This window comes from Ascaphus truei, chromosome 5, assembly GCF_040206685.1.
Source record: "Ascaphus truei isolate aAscTru1 chromosome 5, aAscTru1.hap1, whole genome shotgun sequence".
Classification (NCBI taxonomy): Eukaryota; Metazoa; Chordata; class Amphibia; order Anura; family Ascaphidae; genus Ascaphus; species Ascaphus truei.
In genome coordinates this window covers 244,845,326-244,866,182 of record NC_134487.1, presented here as the reverse complement: position 1 = coordinate 244,866,182, position 20,857 = coordinate 244,845,326, and the positions used below count along the sequence as shown (strand labels likewise).

Here is a 20,857-nt window from a genome sequence, read left to right as displayed (position 1 = left end):
CACAAGGAGTGAGTGGGAGCAGTAGAACCAACCTACACTTGGATCTGCAGTGGAATCCCTATCAGCGCAGTCTCACCTGTATACTGTATGTAAGTCCTAGCACAACCCTGTTCTGGAAACAACAAATAGTTGTGAGTTCTTTTTATGTTAACAAATTTGTAGCATATGAATATGAGATAAAGTGATATGTTGTGAATAACAACCGTTTGTGATGTGATTTGTGATTTGAAATTGCCCTGCTCTGTTTTATGGTCTGATGAGAATGTAACGTACAGAATGTATACATTGACTTAAATAGGAAGACAATTACTTTTCCTCTGCATTTTCTACGCATGGTTTCAGAGTTTGCAGAACAGGCCTAGCTTAGCCTTGGTCCCCCTTAGCCTTTGAGAATGCAATGATGCTAAATAATGCTGCAATCCAAGTAGAAGGAATTGTATGAAGGAATTGTATGAGGGAAGAGGTACTATGTGTGGGGGTGTACCTAGTGATGAGGTCTAATATATTAAAATATATATGGATTATATATACCGTATACAATATATATATAATATTGAAAACTGAGGACAGTCACAAGGGAGAGCAGAGTCTAAAATGGTGGCTGTTTACACAACTATACTCAAACCAGCGTCTTTTTACTATGCTTTTTAACATATTTTTTCTTCTATTTGGGGAGAGAGAGCACGTTCTCACTGGTGCTCTCCGTACCTAGTGTTTTTCTTCCCAAAAACTGTCACGCATTCTAGCCCTGTTGAAGATTAAAATTAATTGGGTGGTTTTCCCACTGGGAATACTCTGATGCTACTCTCAGCTCATCACTATTTGCAATGAGGAATTAACCCTCGATTTCCAAACAATTCTTTTTTTGAGGGAAGCACAAGCCTATTGGGCTGAGGATCAGTAGGTCCGAGATACCACAGGACATTCCTGCAGTAGTAGCAGTACATTGTATTGTGTATGTTTCACCTCATCCCTGGATGAGTGATACATACTGTATGACTGAATAACAGTGATCACCTCTGACTCTAGATACCTATAGCTTAGCTAGCATGCCTTTGACACTGTTACCTCTTAAAACCTTTTCAAATATTAACATTTCAAAACTAAATTCACTAATAGAGGTTTTCTATAATACTTTTCTATTCTGTTTTTGCCTGAATTTCACATTTTACGCTTCCTAGGCATTGTTTTGAGTAAACATTAGAATTCCTAAAGATTCCATCCCCCCCCCCCCCCCCGCCCCTCCTCCACAATATTTTATTAGGCTAATAACAATAAAAGTTATATTTTAATACTAATCATTATACAATTTCCAGGGGGGTTGTGAATGCTACAAACTGGATTATTTTTATTACTATGTTGTTTACATAATGGTTTTTACGAGCCAAGTGTGACTCTGCCCTTAACTTAATAGGTTCAATGGTCTTGCTTCTAAATACTCCTGCAAAATTGCTCCATTTCCTAAATGTTTCTTGATACATTCTAGTTTCTGGTCCACCAGGTTGAGTTAATTCTTACATACAACAGCAATTTTATATGTACTTTATTGAGATGTATTTGTTTTTCTTCTAGTGGTCTCAGGTTCCTCATCTAGCTCAAAATATGATCCTGATATTCTAAAGGCTGAAATTGCTACAACAAAATCCAGGGTATGTTTAAATATGTACAATAGCTTCTTCCACTTTACAGGCAGTTTATATCTTCTTAACAGATATTCACATGTTTTAAAAATACTTTTATTGTTGTGACCTGCTATATGTTTATTTAATATTCATGTGTTTGGTCCCAACATTGTACGAACCACATGATTGCTGGTGAGCCAATATATATTAATGTATACATTGAAATCAACTGTTTAAATAAATAGATATATACTGACTATATAGAAAATCAGTTATATTACACTAATATATATATATAGATTGAAATCAGTTATATAACTGAAAGATTTATTTATATATATATATATATATATATATATATATATATATATATATATATATATATATATATATATATATATATTACCAACCCCACACTGATGAGACCCATAAAGGTCGAAACAGCTGTCTGTGGGTGGGTTTTCTGGGTATGCACCTTAACCCTGGCTGTGCTCAAAGCTGTGACCATGCAGCAAGCTTAACCCTATAGGGAACCATGTTAAAAATGGTTTTTGAAGCAAAAAGTGGCACTGTGTGCTCATTTGCATGTCATTCCCCAGAATCCCTTGCTGCAGTGGAAGTGCTGTGTGCTGGGTGATAATGGTGAAAGGCGGGGTTGCAGACCTGCCTAAGACATGCAGATGAGCATACAGTTGTATTTACATTTGTGTATATATATATATATATATATATATATATATATATATATATATATATATATAAATATATATAAATATATATATATATATATATCTATGGAAAAAACACAAAGAGCAGCCTGCAAAAGACCACTAATATAAAGTACTATACTGTAATCAGTATAAATGGTGTTTAAGAAGTATACACTACTGACAGTGCTTGGGATAATTGATAAATGTGAACATGAAGAAAAAAGTATCCCAGTACAAGCATTCGAATTGTTTTTGGATGCTAGAGTGCTTGTACTGGGATACTTTTTTGTACTTGTTCACACACACACACACACACACACACACACACACACACACACACACACACACACACACACACACACACACACACACACACACACACACACACACACACACACACACACACACACGATAAAAATGTGTATTAGTGAAAATAGTACTACTATTTTCACTAATACACCTTTTATACTTCAACACGTTGCGTGCTGTCTCTTGATTTCCGGATTTATGCGGTATCGTATATTTATATTATTCTTATGGGACATGCGGACATGCTCCACCTACTTTTTTTGCCTTATGGGAGTGCCAACTGACCTTGTTGACTATATATATATATATATATATATATATATATATATATATATATATATATATATATATCTGTACCGTGTTAGCCGAGCTTAATAATAATAATTATTAATATACACACATATACACATACACACACACACACACTTAAACACATCACAAACATTCAGGGACCATTTAACACCTAAAGTCATAAATCACATACTGTACAGGGGAAGGGGATAGGTTTCAGCCACAGATAACATTCCAGGCTGTTTCAAAGTAAAACTTTTCTTGCTTTATCCATTGTAACATCGCCCAAAGAAGAGATCAGTAATCGGTATTGTCTATTCGTTTTTGATTACATAAATATATATATATGTAACAGGTTTTGTGAACCGGCCTGACCCCCCCAATCTCATATTGGCCCCTGTGGTCTAACCAGTCTCCATTACGGTGTAGTGTCTGGTGGTGCACCTGTTGGCAACAGGACTCCTGAGTCTCCCGCATGATGGTGTATGGGGATTTGCCAACCCAGACAGGCAGCTGAGGTAGTGTGCTGAGTCCTACCTAGATCCAGTGCAGCGCCTCCACCTCATCAGGATCCCTGCGTCCGCATGGGGATGGTCCTGGTGAGGAACTCCTCTGTGGTGCCCCTCTCTGTGCAATAACTCCACACTTGCACACGAGAGTGTTGATAATCAGGAACATCTTTATTGTACGGTGGGCCATGCTGCCCTCCACACTGGGGTGTAATCAGCCTTCCATCGTTCACCGCACTTCCCTTTGAAAGGTAATGTCCTCCTAAATTAGGGATTCCCTATCCCCGCTGGGATATCTTATTCTGTGCCAGGTCCCTGGACACAGTCTCCTTATTCAGCTACTATAACATAACACTTGAACTGCTCCTTCTCTTACTCCTCCTCCTACAGAACCTAACTTTTGACACAGTGCTGTGCCTTATGTATCCTTTGGGGCTGGCACAACTCTGACATCACTAACCATGGAGTCAGAACCTGTGACCACTCCCATCCATACATAGGGCACCTCACCAGGGTGTGAGGGCAAACCTCCATGATTACTGCTGGCATGCCCATTACTTACCAGGCCTTACTGTCAGCAGGAGAGATGACTGCAACCATTTTACATCTGGTTACATTCTCCCCCTGGTGAATCCCACCGTCCCCGGCTGGGACCTAAATTTGAAGTACCTTTCTCCAGGAAGCACTGTAAAATGGGAACACACACATCATCAGAGAATACAACATTATTCAACATATCATTGCGCCAAACCCGCCCCGTCCAGCAGCCGCGAGCTCACACAACAATATATATATCCTGTACCTCCTAAAAATAGTAACTAGGGTCAGGCTTTTTGACCTCCCGACCACCCATGTCTATAACAGTAACATGATAGTGGCGCGGCAATCCACTCTTAGGTCTATAGGTCACCCTGTGTTTATGAATATTCCGCCCAATACTCCAAACCCTCATCAGGTGATCTATCCGGTCCTCGGCCTTTTTCCCAGTGATTGCACCCCCTTTATTTATCATGTACATTTCTATCGTTTCTCTTAACCACCTATCCCTATTCTCCTCAATCTCCTCATGAGGGGTTCTGGGACATACGGGTACTCCAACCCGTGGGACGCCTTGTACTTGGCGACAATGGCCCTCTCAGCCCTGCTTATTCTGGTCAGCTCTGCATTCCCTGCTCGTCCAGGCAGCACCCATGATAGGGGTTCATCAGGGTCTACGGGGTCTGAGATGATATCAGGTCCCATTGGCTCTATTTCCCTGCGCTCTATCTTAAACCACCTCTCTTGTAGTTCCCTATCCCTCTGCACAGATGTGAATTCCCCTACGGCCCACCAGTAATCCACCACGTCCTCCCTTCGGATGAGGAATCGCGTACGATCCATCCAAGCCACATATCCCTCAAATAAGGGAGCCCACCACCGGGTTTCTTTGAATCTGTTCGAGTCCACAGAGTCACCTTCCTCCGCATCCCCCCATGAAAATACCCCCGATGTCCTTTCAGACCGCGGCGTGGACCACCGAGATGATCCCGGGGCCTTCCCTTCTGATTTCTCGGGTACGTGGGGCACCCACCGGTCCACCGCTGCTTTAACCAGTTGCCTGCCACCCCTGGAAATACCCTCCGAAGTGCAACTGCTTAGTCTCTCCCCAGTCCGTTTCTCATCCACCCCTAAAGACACCTCCACCAGCTCCAAACTAGGCGGGCACCCGGGGACAAGTGATCGGGGCAGGGGCTTTATCTAGGGCGTGGGGTTGGGCGTAGGGGCAAGCGATAGGCCGCCACGGGGTTACAACCCGTTCCCGGCTATCAGTCGACTGTTCAAGGGACGAGACCTCACCCTCCGCAGTCTGCTGCTCAGCTGGCCAGCTCCTGGTTCTTTGTGGTGATCGGGAACATCCACCCGATCGCCGAAGCGTTGCTTCTCCCCTTCCGATCGCTCCGCTGTATTTGCCGGACGTGACGTCTTCACCGGATCCGGATGTGCCGCCATCTTGGGTGGGACCCCCATGCGGGATCTCTTCCTCCACGATGACACCCGGGAGCTCTTCCGCCGCCTCCGCACATGCTGTCCGGGCCTGGCACGGCCTCTCCTCCGTTACGCCTGCGACCGGAGCTAGGTAAGTACAAGGGCTGTTCTTACCACTCCGCAGGGGGTTAGGCGTGTCTCGCCCGTTGCCGCCGGATCCACCGGTCCCTGGGACGGAAGGACTCCGTCTCTCGACCCGCCGATCTGCGGGTGACGCCCGACTCTCCCTACCGCTACTCACAGCGAGGGGTGTCGTTCTCCCTTTCTCCTTACCGGAGGCCGCCTTGATCTCCGATAGTTCGCGGAGGTCCTCGTCGGAGGAGTCTCCTTTCCCCGGCTTAGGGGTCACCGATCGGGGCGATCGTCTTCTACCTTCCTACACCGACCGGTTCGTTCACTCCAGACCCAGCCGATTTGATCGGCTCCGATCCCCGTTCTCCGGGACCTGCACTGTTAAGCCACAGTGCACCAGGGGACTCGGCGGACAGCCTAGCTGTATCCCCCGGGGGGTCATTAAATTGTATGGGCACGAACGTAGGCATCGGCCAAAGGTATTGCGTCCCATATTGTGGACAGCGCGCTGCCGTGTTCACAGTACCTCCGGGCAGCCTGCATTGTAGGCAGAGCCCCACCACAGTCTCTGTGCTGCCCACCCTGACCACCAGTACCCCGCCGGGCACCGCGTAGGGCTGTGTGGACACCATGGTGGTCACAGTCGAGGAACAGGCCATGCTTTTAGTGGGAGCCACTCGTTGCACAGGTCTGTCCTGGAAACTGGTTCCTCGCGACTGACTAGTAGAAGTTGCAGGGCCAGCCACTCCCTGGTTCGGCTCCTCCTTGCTCTGACACAGTTGAAACCCGCCCCTAATGGTAGTGATTATGGGCGGGTCCCACAAGGGAATAGGATGCCCCTTAATTAAGGCCGCGCCCTTCTCAGTCCTAGCGGGCGCGGTCAGAGTTTTCGCGCCCTTGTCCCCAACAGGGTGGGGTTCTTCTTTTGCAGCCATTTCCAGCCTTTTCCTTGCAGCTGCCTTGCGTGCAAAATATCCCTCCTTTTTGCACGCTCCCTCCACGGCCGGAACTACTTCAGGTAGTTGCGCCGTCCGTACATCAGTCCCTGGGCCCAACGGATGCATACCCACAGGCCATAGTTGAAAGCTACTCCCCCTGGTGGAAATCAGGGGAGGGTCCCACAGACTAATCGGTTGGCTCAGCACTGGGGCTGAGTGAGTCACTGTCTATGAAGGCGCGGCCACAGCTTTCGCGCCATACCCCCCATCAGGGCGGGGCTCTCCTGTTCGCGCTGCTCCCGGCCAACTCTCTGTAAGTCCTGAACTAGCAGAATTTCCTGCAACTGTCCCACGCGGTCTCCCAGGAAAGCGGGAGCCGCCATTTTGGGTAGCACTGTCAGTCCGATCTATGAATGAGGTAGCGTTCATCTGTTTGCAAGTCAACTGACATTCACTCTCACTGTGTTCTTCCCCGGTTACCACAATGTCCTCAGCACATTTCCCAAGGGGGGCGCCTCGGTGTCCTAGGCAGGACCAAAACGGGGCGGCCACAGCTTTCGCTCCACTCCATAGCAGGCTTGTAAAAGACATTTCAGCAACAGCTTGCTCTTCAGTGGGATGCACGCCACGTGTGCTTTCCCCGTCAGCCTCCGGTCGCCATCTTGGACTATCCGCACCGCGCGGACCCTCCATTCTTTTGGTCGCCATCCTCTCGTAGCAGTTATCGTACATGGGGCTCCGTTCTGCGGGGCAGCCACCACACCGGTACAATAAAGATTGCCCTGATGCACCACCACATGTGTACCTAATGTAGGCTGGACTCATGTTGCACTACCTCAGGCTAGGCTCACTCTCTCAGTGTCTGCTGTGACTCCTTCCTCCCAGTCTGTGCTCCCTATGGTAAGTGATCTGGAATGGGCTAGAGTACTCTGGCTCTTCCATGCAGTACTTGGGCGTCTACCTGTCTTGGTTAGCCTAGCGCAGACCCTCTCCAGGATTCCTGACCATGTTAACAGGCTATCCCTTCTGGCATCCTACCAACTAGCACTACCTCAAGGTGACTCGGTCAGCTATAGCCCGGCTCCAAACCCCTCACTCCTTTCCAGCCCCTAGGTCGTCCCTGCGAACTGACAATACTCCATCAGCTCCCTGACTACTCCTAGGTCCGTCCCAACGCAGCACAAAGTGGCAGCAGACACTCTCCCTGTTTCCAAGTGACCTAGCTAAAAGCCTGTCCTGTTGACAGGTCTGGTATCTCAGCAGCGCCTCCAAATGTAACGATTTTGTGAACCGGCCTGACCCCCCCCCCATCTCATATTGGCCCCTGTGGTCTAACCAGTCCCCATTACGGTGTAGTGTCTGGTGGTGCACCTGTTGGCAACAGGACTCCTGAGTCTCCCGCATGATGGTGTATGGGGATTTGCCAACCCAGACAGGCAGCTGAGGTAGTGTGCTGAGTCCTACCTAGATCCAGTGCAGCGCCTCCACCTCATCAGGATCCCTGCGTCCGCATGGGGATGGTCCTGGTGAGGAACTCCTCTGTGGTGCCCCTCTCTGTGCAATAACTCCACACTTGCACACGAGAGTGTTGATAATCAGGAACATCTTTATTGTACGGTGGGCCATGCTGCCCTCCACAATGGGGTGTAATCAGCCTTCCATCGTTCACCGCACTTCCCTTTGAAAGGTAATGTCCTCCTAAATTAGGGATTCCCTATCCCCGCAGGGATATCTTATTCTGTGCCAGGTCCCTGGACACAGTCTCCTTATTCAGCTACTATAACATAACACTTGAACTGCTCCTTCTCTTACTCCTCCTCCTACAGAACCTAACTTTTGACACAGTGCTGTGCCTTATGTATCCGTTGGGGCTGGCACAACTCTGACATCACTAACCATGGAGTCAGAACCTGTGACCACTCCCATCCATACATAGGGCACCTCACCAGGGTGTGAGGGCAAACCTCCATGATTACTGCTGGCATGCCCATTACTTACCAGGCCTTACTGTCAGCAGGAGAGATGACTGCAACCATTTTACATCATGGTTACATATATATATATATTAACATTTACACACACACACATATATATATATATATATATATATATATATATATATATATATATATATACACATACATAAAATAATTAAATTACTGCCGTTTTCAGCTGAAAACTTTAACATTGGTAAAATAGCTACCAATTTTCAGCCACTAACCAACCAATTAATCATTAAGCCAAACATATAGACAGTTAATGAATGAATTGGTTAAATGGACCAACCAACCAACTAATCGAGACATCTTTATTCATGCAATGGTTTACCTATTTACTCATAAGAACATTGTTGGAGGTATGATGTTACATTTAACAGTTGTTGGTATATTCCATAATTGCATTGTGACCCATTTCAAAATGATACCTTTGTTATTTTAGGTATTGTTGCACTAAAAGTCAGAAGAAAATGCTGCAATATTGAACCATAGTTTTGCTTTAATTTGTTTCCCAATGAAGCATATTTACTTGGTATATTGAATTGCAGTAATTGTTCTGAAAATGTAGGCACTGTAATTTTTGTGCATTTTTGTAATTATTCTACAGTAAATTATATGTGTGTGTGTGTGTGTGTGTGTGTGTGTGTGTGTGTGTGTGTGTGTGTGTGTGTGTGTGTGTGTGTGTGTGTATGTATGTATGTATATATATATATATATATATATATATATATATATATATAAAATCAAAAAAGAATAGACAATACCGTTCTGTGGTTTATGGCTAATCCTGTCACGGTAGCCACAGGGTTATAATATACACCAAATAAACTGGGTTGAATTGAATACGACTGTGATATAATAAATAGATTTTATTCCTTATATATATATAATGTTTGCATCTGCAGTTTTCCTTCCTAACTACAGTAAATTCACCAAGTCTGAGGTAGCATTGACCTTTTGAATGAGAGATTAGCATTAGTGTCAAGAAACACAAAAAACAAGTTTTATACTATTTATCACATAAAAATGCTACTTTTGAGCAAATTCACACGTCTCAAGACAGATCTATAACCCCAATACTCCTTGTTAAAGGACATTACGTCCAAAACGCGTAGGAGGTTGCACAATCCCCTTGGGTGATGTTCATTTGTTGAATACATTTTTATATTTTTTTTAACCACCTGGCTCCCTGGCAGCGCGCTGCTTTTTTCATCTTTTTCTACCGGAGGTCTACAAACCTGCCTTTCCCCATTATCTTTTTGCATGCAATGCTTCCACTGCAGCTAAGGATTCTGGGTAATGGCATGCAAATCAGCACACCGTGTCACTGGTTGAATACTATTGATAGACGGAAAGAAATAACATACAAAACAGCGTTATTCCTACTATGATATATAAATATATATTAATCACCCAGTGACAATAATTATTACACACAAAAAAAATACAAATTTAAAACAATTGAATATTATGTCCAAATAGTATTGGAATAATGGAAAAGAGGCGATCCAGAGAAAATAATTGGTACAGTTCGTGTCAGCTAATTGTTGTCAGCAGAATCTATTGATGGAAGCTTGTTCTCAAGAGGAAGATATTGTGTGTGCAATTCATAGATATTCTTTGATTTTCCTATTTTTTGTAAACATACTACAGTATATATATTTTTTTTCTCCCACTCTTTTTCATATTCTCATCTCCATTTGTCCTCCGATTTCGAGTTCTGCACCAAATAGAACCATCGTTGTCAGGTTTTATACTATTTAGGTTGCACAAATTGAAGCAAAAGGAAATGACCGTGCCACGTAATTAATCAGATGTCATCATTTTGATACGTATCCCCCTGTACTTTATAACAACTTTCCCCCGGTCCCGCATACGTGATCAAAAGACAGTGACATTTTTAATATATTCAATATGTAGCTAGTTTCTTCACATCGAAGGCATTAGGAACAAGTTATAATAGGTATATTGTTTTGCAGGTGAACAAACTGAAGAGAGAGGTCGTTTACATGAGACAAGACCTCCAGTACAAAGAAAATGGCTACCAGACACTCAAAGAGTAAGTTTTCTTCTACCTTTTCCTTAAAAGGTTTTCTCAACATTCCCTTTAGCATGGATAAAAATCATTGCGCTGTTTTACGGTGACTTATCAACCTTCATACATAAAGTTAAAAGCAACTCATTTGATATATTATTATTTTGAATGCAAGGCCGTCACAATTTCCACATGGCTTCAGAACACAAAGGTTCAAAGACTGAGCAGGATGGAGTCGTGGGAAGGAGACATTAGCACAAGCTCTTACTGCGAATTCTTGGAAGCCTGACCTTGTCCCACGTGGTCATTCCTTTGGGAGGCTGGATTTTACTGAAGCCCCCTCCTCCGCCCCCCGTGTATTCCAGGAGACTTGGTTAATCCTGGTTTGTTAGATTTCTGTATCTGCCATTTATTCTCATACACTGGCGACACACTTTATTCGAGCTCGGCTAGTCCCACGAATTCGGGTATACCCGGGTGTATTGAGGTTTGTGACTGTTTTCTGCCCGAGTGCATTGAGTTATTTTCCAAGCCGGGATTGAAGCATTTTATTCCAGCTGGCTGCAATACTGCACAGTATATATATATATACTGCATTACAATTCATGAATTTATGCCATCTGGTAGACACGCAAAGTATTGCAGCCTATTAAATCCTAATCATTATCATTTAACAGATCAGCCGCCCATCAGCCAGGCATGAACCCAGGCTGGGAAGGCAAATGCAACGGGGCTTGTCAGAAGTGAGGAGCGGCGCATTCCAGGTATCTGCCAGGTACATACCGGGTATTTGCTCGGATAAAGTGTGTCGGTGCAGTAGCAGTATGGGCCATGTTTACTAAGCAGTGTTAAGCCACCAATTGTTAGATTTCTGTGTCTGCCATTTATTCTGATAGCAGTATGGGCCATGTTTACTAAGCAGTGCTAAGTCACCAATCACTTTACGGCACACTCGTTTGAATGGGCTGTAAAGTGTGTTATGGATTAGCACTGCTTATCAAGTATGGCCCTACATGCATAGTCTTTATTTACTGCCATACGTTTAAAACAAAATGGAACCTTAGGTGCTCAAGATGGTCCAAAAAGCTCAATATACACACGTCAGCACATCTGGTAATTCTTCATGTCAGAGTCTCTCAGTCAGCATACAGAGCGGCTCATGTGGGTACTTAACAATCATAAAGGCAGAACAAATGTTGCAGGTGGCTGCTTTTGTGCATACAAGAGGATTCAGTTTGGCAGGAAATTAAAAAAAAATCTATTTATTCTTAAAATTCAAAATAAGGACACAAGCTACAGGACCAGTACAGGTACAAAAAATACATGTAACCTAGATCCATCAAACATGTGTTTTTTCAACTTTAATAGTCCCTAAGTTTTTGTCCATGTTTAAAAGTTGAAGGGGTTTATTCATTAAAGTGCGAGATTGACTTGCACACAGTGGCGGAACTACCATATGTGCATTCGGTTCGGCTGCACTAGGGCCCATCATGTTTAGGGGACCCATCTTCCACACGCTGGAACGTTGTCCCGGCATTTCTAAAGCCGCCCCCCCCCCCTTTCTGCACACCTCCTGCCCCGGCCCTACCTATGGTGCAAGGCCTTACCAGACGATGGAAGAAGGATTCCACACAGGTGGTGCAAGTTAGGCCCTATTTCCGCAATCACCGCCTGGGGGGGTGGGGGGCTTCTTCCATTGCCGCCACCGCACCTGCTCTACAGGTAAAGCCCCGTGGGAAGAGGTGGGCTTTTTTTTTTACTTGCTGAGGGGCCCACCGGTGACTAGTTCTGCCACTGCTTGAATGTTTCTGAGTCGAACTGCCGAGTGTATACTATCACACTGTAATAAATAAACCCCTCTGAATAAATGGATTTATTTTTTTTAATTCCCTACTGCAAGGATGCCTCCTTTATGCCTAAGGCAGCCACGTGCACCATTTCATCTGACTTGCTTTAAAAACAAAAGAAAATTAATGTGCAACATGGATGTTTTAACAAGAAGCTGGAATTTGACATTTCATCCAAGATCACGTTGAAAAGAAGGATTAACACTGCTCTTTTTGATCTTGCGATGATTGACACTTCGTGCTCAGAAAGGCTTTGTTGCACCACTAACCCTTCCGTTTTGAGCATTAATATAAATGCTGGAGTAGTTCCTGTATAAATACTTTTGGAATAGCTTGTCATATAATATTTCAGAGTTATTTCCCAGGTGGATCTAAGAAGAATGTCTTCTACTGTTCCTGCACCCTAGCTCAACCTGTTTTTCAACTTTGCTCAATTCTTAGTGCTGTTACGCCTTTACCTTGGCTCGAAGAATGCATGTTGAAATGGTGTGAGTGAATAGGAATCCCACTGGTTCAAATCTTAAACCAACATGCTTATATAACAAAGGTAGTAAATGTTTAGATGATCATGGCAGTCATCAGCAAAGCAACATTCTTTCTCATCAGAAAGTTTCAGAGAGAGACAGAGGTCACCATTAGGTGTTGATTAACACTGTTCATCTCAAGTGCGCACATTCACATTCTCATGTATCTACTGTATCTGACTGTAGCTCTTGCTTTTTGAGATGATTTTTTGTACAGTAGGTCAGGCTTTTTATGCAGAATTGATCTTACACAATATGCTGTTTTAAATGCAGTTACAAGACCAAACTTTCTTACTCTGTAGGAAATGCTATTAAAAACACAGATGTAAAAAAAAAAAAACGTACTTGGTGTAATATTATAAAATTCAGTCATGCAGTCAAGAGGTCGGCATGTCTAAATCAAGGGTGGTTAAATCCAGTCCTCAAGAGCTATCAACGGGTCATGTTTTCAGGATATCCCTGCTTCAGCACAGGTGGCTCAATCTATGACTGTGCTGAAGCAGATATATCCTGAAAACCTGACCTGTTGTTGGCCACGGAGGACTAGATTTGGACACCCCTGGTCTTGGTTAAGGTTATAAATACATAATTTTTTAGTTTGAAATTAAGATTTATAAACAACTCCAATAGCAGAACCAGGCTATTTTCTCTCATCATATTCCAAAAACATGATCAATGTACTTCTGTATTATTTCCACTATTACATAAAAAAAATAGGTTGTTGTTTTATGTTTTCATTTGAGATTAAAGAAGAAAGGATAACTTATCAACGTGGGCATACAGTAGCTTTGGATAGTCATTATTGCTATCTTGCTTCTGATACAATTCAGAAAAATTTGAAACGAGTGTAGAACAGGGGAGCGCAAACTTTTGATGCTGCCCCCTCTGCCTGGCGTCCCTTGGTCTTGCGCCCTCTCCTACCTGGCATCCGTGTCAAATGACGCTCCGGGGTCACGTGACCCGCCGGTGACGTCACAAGACCCCGCGGCGCCATTTGACGCCGCGTTGCCATGGAGACGCGTCACAATCCCGGTAAGTTTTATGTTGCAGAGGCCTCACGCGATCCCCCGGCATTAATTTAAATGCATTGGGGAGGAGCGCGGGACCTCTGCAACCGTCCTCGCCCCCCCCAGACAAATCTCCCGCCCCCAGTTTGCGCACTGCTGGTGTAGAAGACTACGGAGGAGTTGAACAGACAGGGGCACCAATTTCAATATAACATTTCTGAGCATCATAGAAATGTTTAGTGACATTTTAAATTAAATATATCATTATGCATAGGTTAACAATTCATAATTGATAGGGTGAGTGCAGCGACCACCAGCCTTTGTTTCAAAGTTTTATATCAGTTTTGACGTACGGATGATTGCCGAGTCTCACAGTTATCACAAGTAAATACATAGAGTGTATGAAATACCTTATTAAAGGGCTGCCACGGGTTTATTCTTTTTTACTAGTAACATTATTCATTCACTTTCCATCCTTGATCAATCCAGCTTTAAAATAACGAAAGATGCATATTTTTATTCATGAGACCATCATGGCTATTATATAAAAGTATCATTAAAACAATGGGATTGTTTTCTTTGATATATTTGGAGTAGTTTGCGCATCACAGTTGAACCGACATTACGGCGGCAATTTGCCAGTCAGAAGATTACTAGTAGTGATGTCACACTAGTGGAACACACCTGCTTTCCAGGATTCAAGAGCTTCAAACATCATACGTACGCCCCTATTCCATGTGCCGTGAAGCTGCTTCCCATGCCTGGAGAAGAGACCAGCTCCATTTCAATGCATGGGATTAAATATTCTCCAGCTAAAATGATAACTTCACAGCGTATTGAAGGAGGGCCATAGCCCCCATTACAGTTTTAAATTAACATAAAAGATTTGTTACAGTCAACGAGGTTCGATTGCAGACTCTCTTGATTGGTCCACTCTCCCGGACGGCAGAGTTAGAAGCTGATCAACCCAAAAACAAAGACCACAAGAGTAGTCCTAGGGGTTCCAACGTCGTCCGACTACCAATGATTGAGTACACGTCGCAATCCGACTTAGTATTGTTAAATGTTTTTGGAAGGCGCTGATGTACATATTCAACCTTGTAAAAAACTCAATAAAAAAATTGAAACAAAAAAAGATTTGTTACATACCATCAACATTTTACAAACCTAATAATCAAAATATTAAAATAATTCTATCCTTGATCCATCCTTGATATCCATGTTATTTTACAACCAAAAGGTTTTAATTTGAAAGAAATAACTGAGGGTATGGCCAAGTGTGCCACACTCCTCTTCACATAAAGAGGTATATTGTTGTTATTGATAAGCAAAACACAATGAAAGTATAGTGTTACGAAGGTCTTCCTAAACACGCAGAATTGCCCAAATTATATTTTCCATGTATCTACCAAAGTGTATAGAGGTACTTTACTATATACAAACCTGTATGGATTAACATCTTTCTTAAACATTTTAATGTTTTTAACTAACTATTTGCCCATGACAAATATAGGATTGATTTGAAAATGTCTGGAAATCATGGTGGATTTAAACTCGATGAAGCCCAAGCTATCTTGAGTGAAATGAAAGCTATCAAAAAGGCCATCAATTCTGGAGAAAGAGAGAAACAGGATCTAATTAAGGTACTAAATAGGGTAGAAACCGCATGTTTGTTTCGTCAAACGTGCTTCAATGGTCACATACAATGACATAATCCATAATATACATCAGCCAATAGACTGAAGTGGATATTTAACAGCATGTTTCCATTAAACCAACAGTAGGAGAACATTTTCGAACATGTACTGTATCTTATACAGTAGGGAGTCATTTATTCAAGACATGTTGTGGAAAAAGTAGTGCAACAGTAGTTTAAACACAGCCCCAAATGTAAAAAAAATAAATATATATATATTATTATAATACTGTAAGCGGTTGTGTTTGTTTGTAGTACTATCATACTACTTCTGTGTCAATATACAGTATGCCCTTCCACTCCATACAAAAGCTCCTCAAATGATGGCCGTAAGAGATTTAGGTTGTAGAGTTACTATATAAAGTTATTGGAAGTTAGTAACAGTTACATGACACATATTAAGATTAGATATATCATGGTTTACAGATTTGATGTGCTTCAAGACACTTCCCATTAACTTTAAACAAAGCGCCTAAGTAATGTAAGGACTTTACTAAGTCTGAGGAGAGTAATTTCATAACTAGCTTGTATATGAAACATGACAAATCATATCACAGACTTTCTGAAACAAAGAAAGTCAATTCCCATTTGTTTATAGTCATTAGACAGTGCAGTTGTATTATCAGTAAACAAGGGTGGTGTTAACGGTTAACTAGTTGATGTCCTGTGAATATTTATTCACTCCAAGGCTCCCTATTCAACATGCTGAGAATATTTGAGCTCTATTCATTTCATTGAGGTTTAAATTTGACCAAGCAAGGGGGTGAGAGATTCACAGCATATTGAAAAGTGGTTTATCTGGATTTCATCTCTGTATTATTAAAGTTGTGAATCAAGGAGTGTTTTCTTTGAATACCATATAGGATTTAGGACTCTTCCAGAGCACTGCCTCTTGCTGCTTCTTCTGGATGCCTTTCAGATTTATACAAATATGTAATTTTGTTTCCTGTCCCACTATGAATGACTGTTATTGCTAGTGAGCCAGTGAATAATGGCACCAACACATGACATATTAATCTTACTGGCCTACCATAATACCTTTGTCATTACTGATTGGTCAGTCCCATGGTGGCCATTTCCAATGATAATTAACTATCTGTAGAATTGTCACCTCCCCAAGGAGATTAGTTAGGAAGCTTATAGAAAACTGAACAGGGGGGATTCTGCTTTAAAAGCAAATAGAATTGAAGATACTAATCTTCACTGTAAATCACAAGCTGTGATCTCTGTTTTCCCGTAATACAGTATTCTGCTTGATAATTTAAAATGACCTAGAACGATTTCCTTACTATTGAACCAATGGTACATCATGATGATTCACAGTGGAACACAGGATGATGCCTTAGTAAATTACACTACCATCCCATGGTGCCATTTAGTCCTCCAAGCTCCTTCCCTGTGAAAGTCAAAGACACATACAGTAGAAACTGCTTGCTGCAAATTGTACTAAGCTTGGGATAAAATATATTAAAGTGAGAACGGAATCTTTACTGACAGTAGTGGTTCTTGGCATAACCACACTAGGCAAATGCTCGATTCAAGTTCCAAGAATCTGCGTCTCTACTCAGGGATGTTTGTTTTACTATGATCAATCAACATATTTATCCCAACCTTGTTTTCTCTCCATTTGCTATTGTGCTGTACAGTATTTGTTATTAATTGTAGTTGAATGAAAACAAAGATCAGGATCCTAAATAGAAATGTAATCTCTTTTGCCCATGCAACGCAAGGTGTTTCATACTACGTCATCCGTCAGGAGGTAATTCTATATTGTCCAAAGCAGCCATTCGGGCTACTGTGGCCGAAAATCCCTATGAAATGGGGACTTTTGGCCAAGAACTGCCCGTACGACTGCATCAGCAAATATAGAATTACCCTCCTAAGAGGGTTAATTAGTGGGTGAAGGTTGTGGGCTACATAATTAGTTTTATACTAAGTATAGTTAGCAATATTTAGCATTTCACAAATAATAGTGATTCTAATCAGGATTAAAATTAGCTTTTTGTCATACTCAACAATGATTTCATTATATGTTCCTTAGAGTCTGGCCAAACTGAAGAATGGCTTCGTCATTGACAAAGGTTCGCAGTCAGATCTTTGGGCCAGTGACACATCTTTAGCAGGGTCAAATCTTTCTTTACCCAGGCAGTATCTCAATGTTAGTTCTCAGACCGATGTTTCAGGAAATGTAAGTATAACGGCATTTAAAATTGATACAGTAAGCGTGAGGTTTTTCATAAATGATTGTTTTGTGCGTATTTTACTCTGCCATTGATTGTGATCTAATAAAATGTAAAAGAATAATCGTATATTATGGGAAAGTAGGATAACAGACACACAATGCATCTTTCACCAACACACTACAATCCCATGTATACACAGGTGATGCCTCGCAAGAAAAGTAAAGTAAAAGAAGTAACAGATCAAATCAACTTATGTGTATAGTGTCAATCTTTGAAAGTAAAGATAACTGGCATTATACATGGATAAATTCATATATCAGTTTACTTAACATTTACTTCTTTGTATTGATTTTTCTGTCTTACCAAATAATAATTAAAATGTACCTTGCGTATTGTGATACTTTTTAATGGACCAGCACAGATAGCGTTTGTCGTACTTGATCTTCCAGATGTAAGGTAGCAGCAAGATTGAAGGACGAAAGCACACTGTCTAACGCTTCTCATTGTCTTTATTGAGAAATAATAAGTGGATTATCATACATTACTAGGAGTTTGCTCAATTAGTTCTGCTAATTAACATTAATTAACCCAGCACTCTGCCCTTGCAGCCTTCCTTTTAAAAAGTGTTATGTAACATCAAAATCTAGGTGGCAATTTGAATAAAAAGTGATTGAGGAGAAAACGGGATAACAAAAAAATGATGTCCAGAATGGAGAGATCCTGCAGCTATAGAGGAGCGCGGTAACATAGAAACAGCAGATAATAAAAAAACTTAAATAGAGATAGGGCATGATAATAAAAAAAGGGTGTGTTTGACAGAGAGTAAAAAAAAAAAGTATTTTGAGCAGAAATATAGAAAATTGCCTTGATGAATAACAAAATTTGGCCAGCAAACTAAGAATAATTGTTAATTAAGTTTATAATCTAAAAATACAGTAGGTGACACATAAAATCAATGATATTTTATACATATCATTTATATTTTGTTAATTATTTACAACCACTGAGCGGGGAATTAATTATCTCTGCTACCTCCAATCCTAGGCTGCGCTTATAGTACCTTGCGACGAAGACACGATAATCAAATACATTGACTCCGTCGCAAGCGCTTATAGTAAGCGTGACGGATTGACGTCGCAGCAAAAAACATTTACTCCGGGTCTATTTGATTTTTTAGAGACAGTCGCCACATGTGACTGTCTCTAAACCAATGAGAGAGCACGGCCTGCCCTCTTTCGTGACGTCGTTGGCGACAGTCTCGGAAAACCTAATTATAACTAAGGCGGGTGGCGACAGCGACGGGTGACGTCATTGGTCGCATCGCCGTCGCCAGCACTATAAGCGCGGCCTTAGAAGCAATAACATTCAATGTACCAATTTTGCATTCTTTCAACTGATATTTAGACCCTGAAGTAGTGAGCCTGGACAAGTCACCCACAAGTGATATTCGTCTGAACACACAGGTGCTCAGGTTAAATCATATAGTGTTAGATTTAATACGAGGAAACTATATACTGTACTTGTATAAATAGCTTCTAACAACAACATCAGAGGCAACCAGCTATTACATTTACAACTGTAAAACTACTTTATACAGTTAGTATTATACATTTCAGACACGGATAAAACTATATCTACAAATAATTAGCCTACCTACATCAGTAATAGATTGAATATACAATCAAGCAAAAATAATATACATGAGTACTGATCTCATGATATTTTTCCCAAGATCATAGCATTTCCATCCCCCACCCCCCTCCCCCTTGACGAATTTTTGTACGCCACCTATTTTTAGATTAGAAATTTTATTCAAACTAATTTTCAATACCAAGGTCAATTGACCTCACTTTTTCATGAGGTAGTTAAGTGTGCGGCATAAAGGATCTCTTTTCTCACACTTCACTTATGTTATATCCATAGATCAAAGCTAGCACCCCCTCACTTATTGTATCACTATACTACATCGTTATATTTGTGAAGCAGGAATACCTCTGTTTTTGAATCAGCAAAGTAAGAACAAGCAGTGATGTCTTATCAGTTATTAGTGTTTTCAAGTCCTGTCATGACAACTGCAGTACGTCGAAAAAGCAGACTTTCTAATTTACAAGAACATTGAAGGTGATGGGAGAAGAAATTGGGTAATGGGAACATTGAAGGTGGAAAGGAGGTTCGGTGCTAGAATAGTTTTCCAAGTGAGAACGTGGTAAAGACACGTAGGGCGAAAAGGGGCAATAATGTTTCCTAATAGATTGTGTGATAAGTGCAAGACATGGAACATGATACACTTGTTTGCTTTTATTGTTTTCCCAGCTCGCTGTGATCAGTAATAACCAGTTGGCTGAGAAGGTCAGATTACGACTCCGATATGAAGAAGCGAAGAAAAGGTAATTGCTGTTTTTACAGCTGTTTGTGCTTTCAGTAGGTAGTAGACACATATATATTGTACTGTAAACGGATATACAGTAGCAAACACGCTGTTGAAAATGATGATGCTGGTGTTAGGTTAACTTCTAAAAAAATACTTAGGCAGTCCAGAAAGAAAGTTTTAATATACAAACGGTGTTGGGTTCGTCTTTTTCTTCGGCTCAAACACTTGCTTGTGAAATCCTCTGTCATTTTTGATCTTGGGCAATTTTGTGGATCTTCTATAATTGGGATAGTCTATAAAAAAAAAGCAACTGCTACATAACCCAGGCCTGCTCATTATTGTTGTAAGTCTGTATCAATTAAAAGTATAAAGATATTTTTGAAATGGCCTTCTTTAGCGGGCTGTTTGTTCCCCTTGTGTCCGTAGTGAACAGACACTGTGCAGAATGACTCATTGCCTGGCACCACAGAGCTAATACTCCCGTTGCATCCTTTGTCATGCAAATCTGAATTTATGCATGAGTGATGGATTTTATATTCTGTCTGGAAACAATGAAAGGCTGAAGAGTTTAACCCAATGCCAACTATCTGACTTGTCTTGTAAACCATCTCCAAACAATTTTTTATACTTTGCTCTGTTTTCCATGCAAATGTAGTACAATTGATTTCAATAGAGCCAAAAACTTCTGGAATTGTTGCAACCGATTTTTATGGTTCTGCTT

General features: G+C 41.7%; 1 protein-coding gene across 1 annotated transcript in view; it reads left to right on the top strand.

Moving 5' to 3' along the window:
* Positions 1 to 20,857, top strand: part of WWC1 (WW and C2 domain containing 1) — a 242,725-nt gene that overhangs the window by 146,895 nt on the left and 74,973 nt on the right. Inside the window, exons 4-8 of the mRNA XM_075601891.1 lie at positions 1,573 to 1,649; positions 10,453 to 10,532; positions 15,400 to 15,529; positions 17,624 to 17,770; positions 20,079 to 20,152. Coding sequence (XP_075458006.1) covers positions 1,573 to 1,649; positions 10,453 to 10,532; positions 15,400 to 15,529; positions 17,624 to 17,770; positions 20,079 to 20,152 — 508 coding nt within the window. The remainder of the gene's footprint in view (positions 1 to 1,572; positions 1,650 to 10,452; positions 10,533 to 15,399; positions 15,530 to 17,623; positions 17,771 to 20,078; positions 20,153 to 20,857) is intronic.